At 36.8% G+C, this 17,765-nt stretch overlaps 1 protein-coding gene across 1 annotated transcript in view; it reads left to right on the top strand.

Moving 5' to 3' along the window:
* Window positions 1–17,765, top strand: part of LOC129225296 (cartilage oligomeric matrix protein-like) — a 202,089-nt gene that overhangs the window by 80,148 nt on the left and 104,176 nt on the right. The window contains exons 8-9 of the mRNA XM_054859885.1: window positions 3,253–3,473; window positions 4,566–4,706. Coding sequence (XP_054715860.1) covers window positions 3,253–3,473; window positions 4,566–4,706 — 362 coding nt within the window. The remainder of the gene's footprint in view (window positions 1–3,252; window positions 3,474–4,565; window positions 4,707–17,765) is intronic.

Here is a 17,765-nt window from a genome sequence, read left to right as displayed (position 1 = left end):
CATACAAATATCCACATATTCATGCATGCACACAGACACAAACACATATGCCTACACACACATACATATACCCCGCCCCCACGCACATAAACACTCATACACACAACTACCCACACACTCATGCCTGCACACAGACACAAACACACATGCCTACACACACATACACATACCCCCTACACACAAACACACATACCCCCCACACACAAGCACACACGCCTTAATACACACACACACACTCGTGATTGGGAAAAACATAATTTGAATTCAAGATGTCAAAATTCAAATTAATTTTTTTCTTATTTGGTTCTTTTGAAATCCTCTGTCACTTTCACATTAATAACATTATAATTCAATTTAAATGCCGTTGCCGTGCGTCGTCAACTATCGTTTCATTTTTATCAACATACGACTACGGCATTCAAGTTTCGCACATCATACCTTAAAATTCAAGTTTTTCCAGAAAACTGTATTAAACTTCTTGGGTGAGTCTCATGCGGCGGAAAATACCATAAGGTATTTCAACAGCGCTTTGCAATATTAGAATCAGAAAAGAAGGCAAACATCACATTGCCCGAAAATTGCTTTTAATTACACATCAGTTGATACCTTTCACTGTATAAAATCATCAGCCATTTCATCCAAGTTTCGTACATCCTACCTTAATGTTCAGGTTTTCCCAGAAAACGGTATTGTTGTTGTTGTTTTCTTCTCCAGTGGAATCTAATCGATCCAAAAGTATCCAAAACAGCCCCAGCCACATCAATAACTTCCGAGGAATAGAGGAGTTGATGTGAGGGAGCAGGTTGGATTCTGAAGAACTTCGTCAAAATGGCAGGGCAGTCAGAGATATGGTTGGGAGAGAATTCAATGTCTGTGAAGTGAGGACAGCTCCTGTAGCTTCGATGGCTATCAAGATGTATCCTCATTCCCTTGAAGTCACAACTGACTACAACTGTATTTATGTCGAGGACTGCATACTAAGTGCCTTTCCTCCATTATTTTTTATACCGATAGATGGCAGCACCATCACCGGATCGAACAGTTAATGAGAATTTAGAACTAGTCTAGGAGCTAATAGCTACCTGGTGCTAGCACCCCCAGAGGTATCGTTTCACTTGGAGGACATTGAGACCACGAACATATTTAACGTCGCCCAGTCCCCTTTAATAACAACGTCCCCTTAATAATAATAATTAATGACAACGGTGGATCTTCGACCATCGAGGTTCGAACTCAGGACCCTCCGGTCCCGAATCCGACACTCTACCGATCGGGCTACCACGGCCCTTCCCTTGAAGTGTTTGGTCCTCAGCCTGGCAATGGCTGTAGACATAGCACGGTTACCGTTTAGAGCAGGGATGGAGTGCTTCTGGGAAGAAGCACGAAGCAGTTTATGGTTGGCTATTACGTCAGCATCGGTAAACGTCACGATGTTGGAAAGCTGAGTGCCGTCTCGGGCCTCCTGGGCGAGGACATTAGCTTTCTCATTGCTATCTATATCGACGTGTGCTAGAATCCATTGAATAATGCAGATCCTTTGGGTTTGTTATCCTGTTTAAGAGCAGGATGATATCTTGAGTGAGTTGGGATTACTCGACGTTAAATCCCGGTTATCACAAATTTGCCATTTCAACTGCGCTTGCGCGCGGACTTAGCTGATTTCAAAAATCTTGCTGAAATTAATTACAATCATTTTTAATTTGGTTATAAATATGAGATAGCAACAGATAAAAATTAGAAATCACAAAGTTTTCCCTGATTTAGTTTTTAGGCCTCGGTAAAGATTGAACTTTGCGTCTTAATTATTAATGGATTCGGTGTCTGATTTGTCTGTCCTTTTTCAGAACCAAATTTTTAACCTCAGAAGAGCGTACTAGAGTTGCAGCATCACTTCTAATACAAAGCCGAACCCTGAATCTAAATAAAAATGTATAATACTAAGTTGTTTACGCCTAACGTAAAATATCCACAAAAGACGGATTTCTGTACTAATATTCCAATCACTTTTCAAGTACACAACGTGTTTTACATTTATGTTAAATAAATATTTCCAAACTAATAAATATTGAAGTGTCATTTTTCTCTTAAGATTATCAGTTATTCATATCCGTAGTTTCATGTAATATATCACAAAATCGATGTGAAACTATTCTAATCGCATTCATTAATTTGGTGGGACTCTCGCTCAGCCTAAATATAAACAAGCAACACGAAATCTTAAAACAGAAAGCCCAAAAAGCTGAAGTCCGCGCGCAAGCGCAGTTGAAATGGCAAATTTGTGATAACCGGGATTTAACGTCTAGTGTTGGGATTTGCCTCTTAAAATGGCTTGGAGAGCAGATTAAGAGTCTGGAAATCATAAGAATCCATTTGAATTATGGAATGCTTGGACAAGTAGAGGTTTAAAGCCACTCTGATAGTCACTAGCTCACAGATGCAGTTTGATGCAATTTTACCTACAGGTATTCTGTGGGTTTCCGAGTTTCCATTTGCGTAGGTGAAAAGGTTGCCGGCATAACGGTAGAGAAAAGAAAACAGTATTAAATTTCTTAGGTGAGTCTTATACGATGGAAAATACCTTAACTTAATTCAACAGTGCTTTGCAATATTAGAAACAGAAAAGAAGGTAAATATCAACTTACCTGAAAACAGGGCCGGATTTAGGGGAGGGCAGGCGGGGCTACTGCCCCGGGGAATCCACAACAAAGGGGCCCCCACAATAAAATTTTTACAAAATATCCTAACTTCCACGGGTCGAAAATATCTGATATGTATATCAAAATATTCGGATATATCAAAGTATTGGATATTTTCGAAAATATGATCTTTTCGAACCTTGATTAGGGGCCTCCACTCCTTCGTTGCCCCGGGGCCTCCACACTTCCAAATCCGGCCCTGCCTGTAAATTGCTTTTAGTTACACATTCTGCATTGTTAAAAATTTTCCGGAAAATTTACGGTAATTGTTACTGGCATCCTTGTTGCCAGTAACTATTACCGTAAAAATCAAATGTTAATGTAAAATTTTACGGTATCCTCGGTAGGCCGCAGCAACCAATTGGCGCTGGGATCGCTTATTTCTCCGGTATAAATTACCGTAAAAATCAGCGATGCGTCGGCGATGCGATTTTACAGTAACAATTACCAGAAAATCTTCCTGAATTTTTAACAGTGTGTAATGCAACTCGTTTAAGACGCAATGTATGTGTAAAGTTGAATGCTTCGAAAATTTCCTCATAAATTCTGTTCGCAGGTGTTCGCTGCGTTGACACAGAAACTGGCTACAGGTGTGGTCCCTGTCCTCTTGGCTACACTGGAGATGGTATCAACTGTAAACCTCTGGACAGGTGTGCAGAGAATCCTTGCTTTGCAGGGGTACAGTGCACTAACACAGATTCATCGCCATGGTTCCGATGTGGTCATTGCCCAGAAGGTTTCAGCGGAAACGGAACACATTGCGATGATGTGGACGAGGTCAGTAAAGTGGAGTCAGGGCTATATTTCAATAATTTGAACTTAAGTATGACATTATTTTCCTATTCCCTATTCAGAGTCACAACTGACTTCAACTGTATTTATGTCGAGGACTGCATACTGAGTGCCTTGCCTCCATTATTTTATATACCGATAGATGGCAGCACCATTACCGGATCGAACAGTTAATGAGAATTTAGAACTAGTGCAAGAGCTAATAGCTACCTGGTGCTAGCACCCCCAGAGGTATCGTTTCACTTGGAGGACATTGAGACCACGAGCATATTTAACGTCGCCCAGTCCCCTTTAATGACGACGGTGGGTCTTCGACCAGCGAGGATCGAACCCGAGACCCTCCGGCCCCGAGTCCAATGCCTTACCGATCAGGCTACCACGGCCCAAGGATGACATTAGTTTTCAATGAAAATTGCGTGCTGTATTTCGGAGTCCCAAGGAATCCCTTCTTCAGAGCATGAAGATGGAGACATGGCAGAAAATGCCCAAATTTCTCTCGCATAGTTATATTTCAATGTGCTGCAAAAGAGATACCTTGAAACTTCGATACTCAACTGTGCAATTTGCATTGAAAAATGTGAAAATAATTTCTGTACCTCAAAGCAAGACTAACGTAAGTCACAGTTTTCAGGAGAGAGTAAAAACGGGTGTGTGTTCTACACAAAGATTGAGACTCACTCTCTTATAAGTTATAACACTGATAAATAATTATAAAGAATTTTTTTCAATGGAACTATGATGTTATGGCTCAATACGGATTAAGATTCTACATACAATGCAGTAATAACTTGAAAACCCCCGTTTTTGAACTTAGTCTGGTCCTGGGGTACAGATTTATGTTCTGTTAATTTAACTGCCCTAATATACCTAAAGTGCAACCGCGGCTTGATGTGTTTTTCTTTCTTCTAAATAGCGTTGAAGATCAGCTTATCTTTTCAAAATAATATTAAATTTTTTTAGTCTAATGTATAGTTAATAAAGTGCTTTATCGCCTTGCTTTAAAACATCTTAGAAAGTGTTTTTATTGGTTAGAGCACTATATTGTTTTCATAATTTTGTATCAATTTGGTATTTCAGTGTGATTTGGCAAGTCCTTGTTATCGAGATGTTAACTGTCGGAATACTGTCCCCGGCTACCGCTGCGACCCATGTCCTGCAGGATACACCGGCCCAGCAGTTGAAGGAGTGGGACTTGATTATGCTTTGAGTGTCAAACAGGTAAAATACTTTGGTACTACTGTTGTTGTTGTCGTCGTATGACAAGTACAAAATGAAATACAATAAAAGAAAACAGCTGATGAAAGAAGAGCTGATGTGTGCATCACATGACTTCCTTTTACTCCAATTTAATGTCATTTCCCCATTATTGGCAATTTTAATGTGATTCAATTGTTTACTCTCTAAATATCACCAACAGTGGCCATATTAAAACCAAATTTAAAAATTAAAAAAAAAATTGCCAATTTTGTCGCCAAGTTGGCTACAAAACTTGGCGACAGAAAGACTGGCGATATATCGCCAAGTGTCCAAATTCCCCCCAAAAAGAGACAAAAGTCCCCCTTAGGAACATCAGAATGCAACCAAAAGGGGAGGTGCACAACTAGACCCCATTAGGAGTCTGCGTACCAAATTTCAACTTTCTAGGACATACCGTTTTTGAGTTATGCGAGATACATACACACATACGCACATACATACGTACATGCGGACGTCACAAGAAAATTCGTTGTAATTAACTCGGGGATCGTCAAAATGGATATTTCGGGTGTCTGTACGTTCCTAGGGATATATCCACGTGTGGTCGGGTCGAAAAAAAAAACTCAACATTCATTCGGGGGTGAGAAAAATGGAAATTAAGGCCGATTTTTGAGTGAAAATTTTTTCGCGAATACAATACTTCCCTTTTTGGAAAAGGAAGTAAAAAGAGATGTGTAGAGCGTTCGCTTCGTGCAGTTCAGGTCAATGTTGAAGAGGGCCGCTACGATGGACCGGCAATCGAAAATGTGCTCCGTCATAAATTGCACTTGCCATGATTTTTGCCAGAGCGTGGAAGGTTGGACTTCTCTGCCTGCAGACTTTAGCTGAGCATAATGGAGTGACCTTCACGCCTTCGGTGAACTTTACCAGGAGAATACACTCCGAACGTACTTCACCTAGAACCCCTATAACTGGAGAGGCCGACGCATCCGCCATGTTGGAGCAAGCCGGAGCAAGCGTACTTATCGCATAACAGGGAAATCTTTATCTTTACTAATAATAAAGCTGAAAGTCTCTCTGTCCGGAGGATGTCTGGATGTCTGTAGGATGTCTGTGACGCGCATAGCGCCTAAACCGTTCGGCCGATTTTCATGAAATTTGGCACTAAGTTAGTATGTAGCATGGGGGTGTGCACCTCGAAGCGATTTTTCGAAAATTCGATGTGGTTCTTTTTTTATTCCAATTTTAAGAAAAAAACTATCATAAATTACGAAATTATCATAACGTGGAACCGTAACATGGGCACAAGCCAATTGGCGAGATACGAAATTATCATAACGTGGAACTGTAACGTCGGTACAAGCCAATTGGCGAGAAAATTCACCATACATTATTTGTAAATATACAAGCGAACCAAAAGACCTTTAATTTTTCTATTACGGGCGAAGCCGTGCGGGTGCCACTAGTTACTAATAATAAAGCTGAAAGTCTCTCTGTCCGGAGGATGTCTGGATGTCTGGATGTCTGTAGGATGTCTGTGACGCGCATAGCGCCTAAACCGTTCGGCCGATTTTCATGAAATTTGGCACAATGTTAGTATGTAGCATGGGGGTGTGCACCTCGAAGCGATTTTTCGAAAATTCGATGTGGTTCTTTTTTTATTCCAATTTTAAGAAAAAAAAACTATCATAAATTACGAAATTATCATAACGTGGAACCGTAACATGGGCACAAGCCAATTGGCGAGATACGAAATTATCATAACGTGGAACCATAAGATGGGTACAAGCCAACTGGCGAGAAAATTCATCATCCATTATTTGTAAATATACAGGCGAACCAAAAGACCTTTCGATTTTTCTATTACGAGCAAAGCCGTGCGGGTATCACTAGTACAGAATAAAAGACATTCCGTAGAACACTGCAACATGTTAGCAAAGATTACAGAGCTTTTATAAAGTAATGATGGTGAAATCATGAGAAATAAATCGATATTAGCCTCACACAAGCGAGCTCCATTTCCAGGCTGCCAGTCATTTCGTCGGCTGTTAATTATCCATTTCTTTTTTCCTTTCTGCATCTGCTGGTTTCTGAAGAGTTGAAATCCTTTCTTGTGGAGCTGTTTGCACAATGAACAGCCGAACAACCACCTCAATTTAACATATGCTAAAGAAATGTAAACATCAGCAGCAATGCTATCGCTGCGAAGCAGTGGACCAAGTTTGCTCCAAAATGGCGGATGCGTCGGCTCCTCCACTATAGGGGCCTTAACTTCACCCACTCCGCCCAGGGCCACCCCCTCGTCACGTTGCGATAGCCTGCTCGAACTTCGAGGGGGTTTAGTACTGCTAAACTTCTTTATTCTTATATCTATGCAGGCGCAATCATTTACTTTTGGTCGCAGTGAAACAACTGAGCAATGCTGCACTGCAAATCTTAAGACACTTATTGAACGCGAACACTTGTCCCCCTTTTTAGAGCACTTTGAAGCACATTCGTGGGAACAGTTTTTAGATCACTTCTAAGAAAACTTATTTGGTTCAGCACACTTTTTAAAAACTTTTGAGAACGCATTTGAGAACATTTTTTGAACACTGAAATTTTTCCTCTTTTTTTTCACATTTTGAAACATTTTTTGAAAAGTTTTGGAACACTCATCTTTTTCCAAACATGATACATCTTTTGCTTGCAACAATCTCGCTTGGCGGACGTCAAATGCAGGATAGCTCATTGCCTAGTCTTCTACCAAAGATGACTGTCCTTTACAAAGGTTATCGCGACGCCAAATAATAGTGATTCATTGTAATGAAATTTCTACTAGTGTCATATTCAGGCAGAGTTACTATTTTTGGGGGCCCGTCGCAACGTACATTTGAGGACCAATATGTCTATACGAGAGCTATGTTAAGTATTAATGGTGTGCATTCTTGAGTCCCCTTCGGAGCCCTTATGATTGTGGAGGCCCGTCGCAATTGCGGCATTTGCAGCTTGGTAAATCCGCCACTGAAATTGAGGAATTCTATCCAGGGGCGTGCTCAGGGGGGAGGGAGGGACACCTGTTGGCCCGAGCCCTTGCCTGAAGGGGCCCCAATATTTTTAAAACTGGGTTTGAAATATTTGGGTAAACAATATGGAGCGGTCCCGGAAAAGTCATCTGTGGCGGGCCCCAAAATTTCTGTGCACGCTCCTGATTCTATCGACTTGTAGTCAAAGAAAGCTTTGAAAATTATGTTGGTTCAAAAGTAAGCGATGTGCATAAGTTAGTTTCCAATATGGTCCCAAATGGGCCCTCAATTTATTTTCAAACGTCTCTCCAATTTGTTCCAAATGTTTCCACAATGTATTAACAAATGTGTTCCCTAGTTTAAATTTTACAAATAACAGACACATTTGCTACACTTTTGGAGCACATTTTTTACAATTTCTTTTTAACGGAGCACATTTAAAACACATTTTAGGCAACTGGAACACTTTCTCTGAATTATATCGTTCGAAACGTGTTCAAAATGTGTACTGGAAATTTAGTTTTGATAAACTTGATAAGATGTACAAAAAGTTATGACAAGTTAGATATTGAAATAAAATTTTTAGTGAGGAAAATGATAGAGGACTTCTCTATAAACTATCTTTACAACTTTAAACTTTAAAAGGTGGAGGGTCGAGGGGCGGCCCGAACTAAAAATTCTTGGGAGGGAGAAAATTCTGAATTCGCCGAATGAAATTCCAGTTTTACCGAATGATAAAGACAACTTTAAGGATTAAAAAAAATAATAAAAATATCAAAGTTGCAATATTCTCTCCAAATTTGCTGAATCAGGAAATTCTTGGGAGGTCCCAGTGACCTCCCATTGGAGCACCCCTAGGAGGGATGTGTATAGTAAACTCCCGATTATTGGTGGTCGGATTATCCACGGCTCGGATTATCCGCGGGTCTTTTAACAATTTTTTTTTCTTCTATTGTGGTGACGTATGATTATATTATTGTTTGTTTTTAGTTTTTTCATAAATTTTTTACAGTCAATGTTATTGTTTTTAGCTATAGCTTTTCTGTATGTGTGAGTTTTATTCCTATTTTTTAGCTATTGCATACACCAGTATCGGTTTTTACCTATAATTCGGATTATCGGCAGTTTCGCTTATCCGCGGTTACCGTGCCACCCTAATCCGCGGATAATCGGGAGTTTACTGTATGTGGTCTCTCTCATTACTATGTTGCTCAATTTTACAAGCATTGTCCGGCAATGATTCCATTATCGGGATCTGATTGTTAGTTCCACCTTGTATTCATAGCGTCACTTAATAACGAGAGCATTAGATGTAGCATAGTTAATAATCACAGCATTAGGTGGGTATGAGTTACGGATGTACATACATTTACTGATGATTACTAGTAGTTTGAATGCGAGTATCCCATTCTGGTAACGATGAGGCTAAAATACCATTATTTGCTTCATTTATGTTTTGACAAGCTTAAAATTCAATCTACAAACAAAGAATACAGTGTATATATGTATGTTTCCAATACAAATCCACAGTTTTCGTCGGATCAGCTGGACTAAATTTGGCAGTGAGGTACTTGGGCATCCGAGAAGGAACGTACGGGGGTTTTCGAACGCCAAAAAAAGAACCGGACTGTTCGAATTTTAATTTTAAAGCACGGAAATGGCATAAAATGGCTCTTTCTGCCCGAAATACTTATCCGATCACTTCGATTTTGACACCATTCGAAAAACATCCGTAGGGTTTATTTATTTCCTTCGAATAAAAAAAGAGGCTGTAAAATCACCGGGAAAAAAATTTAAAAGCACAAAAAATTTAAAAGTATCGTTTGCGCGATCTCATTTTAAATTCGCTTTCAGAAGGTTGTTGCCAACTTTTTTTCTCGTCTGTGACCAGGTTTCTAGGAGTGAAAAAGGGGAGGGGGATATTTTTGAGATTGAGTGCAATTACCGGTTATGGTGTATTTTTAAGGAGTGATAAACGACAATGTTTTTATAGCTTTCCGAAGATTCCTCTCAGTATGTTTATGGGTGAGCATAATTTTGGAGGAACTATATCTCAGAGAATAAAGCAAGCAATAGAACGATACTCAGTGTACAACAGATCGACGTTGATAGGAGCAGGTGATAACTAGTTTTTTTACTTGTGTTTGCTATAAGAGAAACAGTGCAATCGAAAAATTTTCTAATTAAATGCGACTACTTTATCAAAAAGTAACGGTAAAATTAAAATTTTTAAAAAACCTCGACTGATTCGCAACTGTAGAATCAAGAGGGAAAATTGAAACTCCTTGTAAGAGCCTTATATTATTGAAAATCAATGTCAAGTATTTTATTTGCTATTAAATAGAAACTGCCAACAGATAAAAATTTTAAGCCATTGCTTTTATTTTCCTTGTCGGCCAACAATGAATTCGGTTATCAATCGCGTGAATCTTAGCCGTTATTGAAATCTGCTTTGAAAAAGCGTTATAATTCGAATTCTGTGAAACATGGAAAGTCCAAACACATTCTATCAGACGCGGAAAAAAAATTCTCTTTATTTTGGTATTAAAATTTTAACTATGTTTTCACAGCAAAAATCGCGAAAAACCTTTTAGAGGTTTTTAAATATCTTCGTTAATTAATGTCATCCAAAAATGAAACCTAGCTAAGAATACTCTCGATCAACTCTCCTTTCGAACAAAAATTTTTTAACCGACTTCAAAAAGGAGGCGGTTATCAGTTCGTACCGTATGTATGTTTTTTTTTTGTTTGTCCACTCACAGCGTCTCACCTAGTGAAACGATTTTGATGATTTTCTTTTTTTTTAATGGATAGGGAATGGCTCAACTTAGGTCCCATTACTTCGTTTGACCATATTTGTTCTTTAGAAAAAAAGTTATGAGCAAAAAACAGTAAATTTTATGAAAATTTCCCTATTAAATGATTAAAATGATATGAAACCCATTGTTATAAAAGTTTGGTACCATATAACAGTAACATCAATAGTAATTATAATGATAATTTTGAATAAAGGCTTCTCTGAAGCAATACAGTGATATAGAGCCGAACTTCTTACTAGGTAACTTCTTACTTTTACTGAAATATCTACATTTACACTAAAAAGAATAAAATAAAAAAATTTTGAAAAAAAAAATAGAACCGACTTCAAAATTGCTCTAAAAAGTGAAAAATAATTTTATTCTTTAAACACCATCGATAATACTTTTAAACATTATTTTTGAAGTTGGCGCAAAAACGATAGATAAAATCATTCACAGCCATAACTCAACTACAACTATAAATTTAACCAGGCCCAGTTTCTTCACTACCACATGCATTACGCATTGATGACAGCATATTTGAGTAACGATATAAATGTTTCGTTCCTAAGTTTGGATGATTTTTTGATAAAAATATGAACGAAGCATGGTTACACTGGATTTTACTTTTTGTTTTTGCGCCAACTTCAAAAATTATGTTTAAAAGTATTATCGATGGTGTTTAAAGAATAAAATTATTTTTCACTTTTTAGAGCAATTTTGAAGTCGGTTCTATTTTTTTTTTCAAAATTTTTTTTTCAAAATCGATCCATCCGTTTAGGCGCTAGAGTGCCACAGACAGACACGCAGATACACAGACACGTCAAACTTATAACCACCTTCCATTGTGTGTCGGGGGTTAAAAATAGTAATGGAATTGATCATGGAGCAAAAATTATTTCTTAATGCCACACCAGCCAATGTGGAATGTTTTATTTTTTCCCCTTAAAATAATGTCTCGTTTTGTAAAATACTGTTATTACCCAGAATACGGGACTTTAGCTGTCCCGTATGGGTGTTGTCCGGGACGCGGGACAATTTTTCAAAATACGGGACTGTCCCTTGAAATCCGGGACGTCTGGCAACCCTGGCTGTGACTAAATAAAATTTTGTTTTCGTTTTGAGGTAAAAACTTCCCCTTTTGGTTATTTTTTAGCGATTTATCTCTTTTTTTTTTTTTTTTAGAATTTTAGTAGCTTGCGTTTAATTTATTCGGGAATTTTTCCTATTCCTATTCAAGAGTCACAACTGACTACAACTGTATTTATGTCGAGGACTGCATACAAAGTGCCTTGCCTCCATTATTTTATATACCGATAGATGGCAGCACCATCACCGGATCGAACAGTTAATGAGAATTTAGAACTAGTCCAAGAGCTAATAGCTACCTGGTACTAGCACCCCCAGAGGTAACGGGAATTTTTGATTTCTCGTTTTCTTTCTTTAACACTCCGTCGGGCGCAACTGATCTATTAGGCACACCTCGAGTTCTTTAGTTAGCCACGCCCCCTCAATAGCTTCAATCAATGTATATTCATTTTCTCAAATAAACTTATGTTACATTCGAAAATCATGGAAAACTTTTATTTCTCTTCTTTGGTGTTTGTAGTTGACAATTTTTTCGTAAGAAAATGTGAACATGCGTAGAAGAGATCAGTAGATCAAAGTGTGCTTCCCAGGCTCAATGCGCCCGATCATGTTCTACAACATATTGCGCCCGACGGAGTGTTAAGAATGATTATTTTGAGGGGAAATTTTACTTTTTTTTGTCTAATTGAAGCCTGATTGTTGAACATGCGTCACTTGACATAACTAACACTTCGAGGTAGACCGTGCGAAGCCGGGCAATGCAGCTAGTTCGATATAAAAATAAAATGATTCGATTGTTACGGATGATGCTTTGATAAGGTATCATTTAAAGAGAGAAATGAGTGGGTGAATTATGATCTAGTGCGAGGAGAAAAACGTGGTTTCGACAGAGCCATAACCGAGATAACGCAACGAAAATATCTTATATGTATCAATTTTTCGCATTTCAAACATTCTGTGAAGTAAATTCAAGAGATTTTCCTTTTTTCTTCTGATTATTGACAAGATGAATCCAACAGAAGTCGCTGGAATCTATTGAAAATTATTTAATAAATAAATACATAAATAAAGAAATAATAGTAATAAAAGAATCTTACTATTAAATGAAACGAGATTTCTTTGCTGGGTTAGAATAGATCGTAGTTCTTATTTTTTTCATTAGTTCAAAAACGCCCATGGGAAACAATGGGCAGCTAGTGGGCCCAATTTCTGCCAATAACATATTTGAAAAAAAAAAAAAAAAAAAAAAAAAAAAAAATATATATATATATATATATATATATATATATATATATATATATATATATATATATATATATATATATATATATATATATATATATATATATATATATATATATATATATATATATATATATATATATAAATGAATAAATAAATAATTAAATATATATATATATGTAATATGAAAAATCCTTTGCTAGGCCTTTTCCATATTAAGTTCTGTACACTTATATGTCAGCTCGTATGAGTCACAGACATTATTTATTACACACTTAAATGCTTCTCATACCATATATGGCTACGTTCTAGGCTCAGATGAGATTCCCCTTAAAGTACCTACCAGACACTATTTTTCCCTCCAGACTTAAGCCAGCCTCTGTCTGCGGTGCAAAGCCCAATAATATTTCGTTATTGCAATCTGCTCCTCCTATATAGATCACGTGAGATCACATGATCGAGGGATAATTATCTGTAATCTTTTAATGATATTCCCTATATAAAAATCGTGGCACAACTAAACAAGTTGGTTAGTTAAGAGAAGTTCCTGCTGGTATATTCTATGTAAAAATAAAGATTTTGATTTTGTGAATGTAGCTTTGTCCTCTTCCTACGTGGTAGATTATCACGGCACAACACTGCAACTTGCGAAAATCAAGATTCGTAATAAGAACCGAGCGGCGGTTCTTACATATATATATATATATATATATATATATATATATATATATATATATATATATATATATATATATATATATATATATATATATATATATATATATATATATATATATATATATATAACTAATTGGAACATTTTCTTCTAAAAATCAATGAACTGTCTAAAATTAAAAGGAAATATTTCTGAAGAAATCAGAAATCTCCTCAATTAAAGCCAATGAAGTTTCTGGAACAAATCAAGACCCTTACAAGAAATTTTAGAACGTTAATCGTAATAGGTTTTGTCACCTTCTGATTCACTGGAAAATCCTCCAGCAATTCTTGCAATGCGACAATATCCAGAGACTTCAGTTAACCCTCTTTTGGGGCTCAGTCAATCTGAAAAAGTCGAAACAGAACTTGAAGGGGAACACCTAATAAAGAAGCTGAGTATATCTTTGTACTGGCAGCTAAAAATGATTTCGAAAATAGTAAGAAACCTGCACTCATGCGAAACGTGTAGCGAGGCAACTTTTAGCAAATATATATGTTTTTCACCCGGAAGTGGTGTGAGCCGTAAAATCCTGGAAATAATCTGTGACGCTTTCGGAATTTTCTTAGTGTTGTAAAAATATAAATAAGATCACGAAAACTGGCCATTTTACAAATTTTATAACTATACACTGTACTCCCGATTATCCGTGCTAATTAATTTAAGGGTGTACACGGATAATCGAAAAACACGGATAGTCCGAAAATGGCCAAGCACGCGGAAAGGTTTGGGAACAATAAGTACAGTACACGGTTGTATAAAATATTTCGGGATTAATTACGATACTCTACTAATACAAAAAGTAATACATTACTACTTGCAATGAAATATGTAATAAAATTTAGCATAATTTTTAGCTTTAATTAATTAAAAAATTTTTAACTTAAAATTTTGGCTGCGCGGAAAATCCGCAAACCGGATAATCAGCACACGGATAATCTGGAGCACAGTGTATGTGTGTTACAACACTAAACAAATTTACATTCGAGCATCATGCACAGAAACTGGTTCTGTCCAGACAAAAATGTATTGAACAGAAACTCGTCACATAAGGAAACGGAGCTTGAAGCAAATTTTCATTAGTCACTAGCTGCGTGCCCGGCGTTGCACGGACTACTTAAAAAATGAAAGAGATGTCCAATTGATGTTTTTGTATTACTCTGACATCAGTTTCTAAAGCGCTAAGGAGTAAATAAATACGCGTAATGCAAGGTTTGCAAAACACCAGTAGAGCATATTTTTGGCAAAAATCTCTTTAAAGTTAATCATAGTTATCAATAATGCAAGTTATGAGTATTTTCAGTTAGCACAAAAGATGAAAATATATGCATTATCAATTGTAATCTGTGCTCACTTTAAACTGAATGAAATCTGATAGACTATACCTGAAACATTTATATGTACAATTAAGATTAGCTTTTTACATAAAATGACACATACTTTTTGGTTGCTTACGTGAAACTAAAGCACCAAGACTTTATAAATAACAATCAGCATTAATTTAATACCAAGTCATCAGATTCGAATTAAGCTTTAGTTAAAATCCTTAAAAACAATATTTTTGTTCAACTCTGTTTCACTTAAAGAAATCCAAACAATCTTAATTTAACATGTTCTTTTAACGATACAAACTGTATTTCAAAAATAGAAACAGGAAGGAAAAAGAGAGTTATTACAATTCGAAAACTCACCCATGTGACGGGAAAAGGTCCAACAAAATAAACATAATTAGTCACATCTCCTAAATGTACCAAAATATGAAGCCGGTGAATGATAAACTTACACTACAATCAATAAAGATAGCTAAAGAAACAACTTTCCTATGCTGAAAAAAGTTAAGAACGTTGAATGTAAAAATTAAAAAAAAAGACAGACGATAAAATAAAGGCTATGTCCGAATAGGGCAACCAAATTTAAACTAATTTAAAATAAAAATTCTAGATGGAAACGTTGTTTTTAAGATTTGGACAGCAGCCAAAAAATCTCTTTTAAAAGAATTATTAGAATTTTACTTGCTCACCAATATGCAAAATGGCAACAGGAAAGAAATAAAAATTCCTGAATAACGTTATGTTAATTAACGTTTCAATTAATATCTCCGCTAATTAAAGTCGCACAATTACGAGATTGGTCCTATTGTTTTCTTTGGAAAATTTCGAATTGATCGGTATCTCATTTGACTCTCGATTCGCAGCGGTTCTCGAGAAGATAGATCTTCAGACAGACAGACAGACGCGAACAGATTTTAATATTATAGTGGATAGCGTCATACATGTAACACAACACATCAACAAACCATTTCTTTTGTAATTTGTACCTCAAAGACTAGTCAAATAAATCATTCGACACTTCTGGAGAATCGCTGATGCAATAGTAAGACAGAGGAAAATAAAAGATTCTTGATCTTAAAAAAAGAAGAAAGAAAGAAAACTATCTTTGCTGATTGCAGCTGTATGAAATCAGTGTCTTTACTGAACGAAGGAAAAAGAGGATTAGTTGTGTTGTGGTACTTAGCTTAAAGCAAATGAAACGGAAATCAGCAATTTTAGATAAGATTGGTTTTACGGATCTTTTAAAGCTTTATCTTTAAAAAAAAAATTGCCTCCGATCTATTTTCCAAAGCAATTGGTTTTCAGATTTCTCTTTTTCGGTATGCTGTAAGATTTTCAACATAGTACAGTAGACCCTCGTTTTATGCGGGGGTTACGTTCCACGGAAATGCCGGCGTAAATCGAGACCGCGTAAACTGAGACCTAATAGTAGTGTTAAAATAGGGGTTAGGTTCCGCAGACAAAAAAAGTACCTCATTCTAGTAATGCTGACTAATTGTACAATAAGTTTAATGTGTACTTATCTCGACTTTTATGCACAACATTTATAAAGAAAACATAAATTAATTTCGTGTTCTGTTTATGAAGAGGAGCTGGCTATGATAGTCTTTTGGCAGTCATTAAGAATTTCTCTCTCTAATTATTTGCAGAGCATTAACGCATCCATGACCACCTTGCGTCATTTCCATGACAGAGTCTTCCTTCACTAACAAATCAGAAAGATCATTTCTATTGTCTAGGAATGGCTCAAAATTTTCAATGTGAACATTTTTGGTTGTGTGTCACCGAAGTCGGTATCCTCGTTGGTTTTGGCCTCCTTTTTCACTCCTAAAAGCTCTTCTTCCAGTGAATTCTGAACTGCGTGAGTTTTATAACTTTACTTCTGGAAAGAGCTCTGGAACCAATCGCATAAAATGTCTCCAGTGGCCCAAGCTCGATGATTAGCACGCCAAAATGCAGTTGATTACGCGTATTTTGCAATCTTTATGGCTTGGATTTTGAAAGAGGGGAAAATTTCATCTGCTTGCATTGCTACATCCGCGTAAAACCGAAACCCATCCGCGTAAAATAAAATAAAGGTGTCAAATCTTAAACCGCGTATAATAGAAACCGCGTAAAGTAAACCCGCGTAAAACGAGGGTCTACTGTATATGAAAAATATGCTTAACCACGGGCTGAATTTGTGTGGGAGCTCACAGGAGCATTTAGATGAAATGGAGGCTGTTTACGCGTAAAAATAAGTTGTGGAGGCTCTACTGCCGTGGAAAGGTAAACGGCAGTGCCTAAATTTCTTTTATTTATTTTATTATTACTACTAGCTGCGTTACCCGGCTTTGCACGGTCTACATCAAAAATAAAAGTTATGTCACGTGACGTATGTTCAACAGTAAGACTTCAATTAGAGGAAAAAAAAGCTAAAAATTTCCCGTCAAAAAATCATTCTCAAAGAAAGAAAACGGCAAATAAAAAAATTCCCGAATAAATTAAACGCAACCCTCAATAAATACAACAAAAATCCTTAATCCGTCCCCCTGTCTATTTTTTCGAAATTGTAGCTCTAATACAGTTTTAGACGATCTTTGATGATGTTAGAGGGAGGAGAGATTTGAGGGCCCATCTAAGGAATTTTTTTCGGATTTGTAATCTTAAAATTCATTTTAACTGTCTTTCGTAATATTAAGGGACTTGGGTGCGACTCCATACCCCGCCCATTTTTTGAAATTGAAACTTTAAAAACGCAAACATTATCTCCAATAATGTTAAGAGGGAGGTTCGGGGATTCTCCAGCAGTTTTTTTTTTCTTTTTTTTTGCAATTGTAGAGCTAAAAACGCAGTTTAATACGATCTTTTCGTAATGATACGTGGAGGAGTGATTCGAGGACCCACGCCAAATGTTTTTT

The sequence above is a fragment of the Uloborus diversus genome, chromosome 6 (genome assembly GCF_026930045.1).
Source record: "Uloborus diversus isolate 005 chromosome 6, Udiv.v.3.1, whole genome shotgun sequence".
Taxonomy (NCBI): Eukaryota; Metazoa; Arthropoda; class Arachnida; order Araneae; family Uloboridae; genus Uloborus; species Uloborus diversus.
Note: the sequence above shows the minus strand (reverse complement) of the source record. Positions and strands in the feature narration are given on the sequence as shown.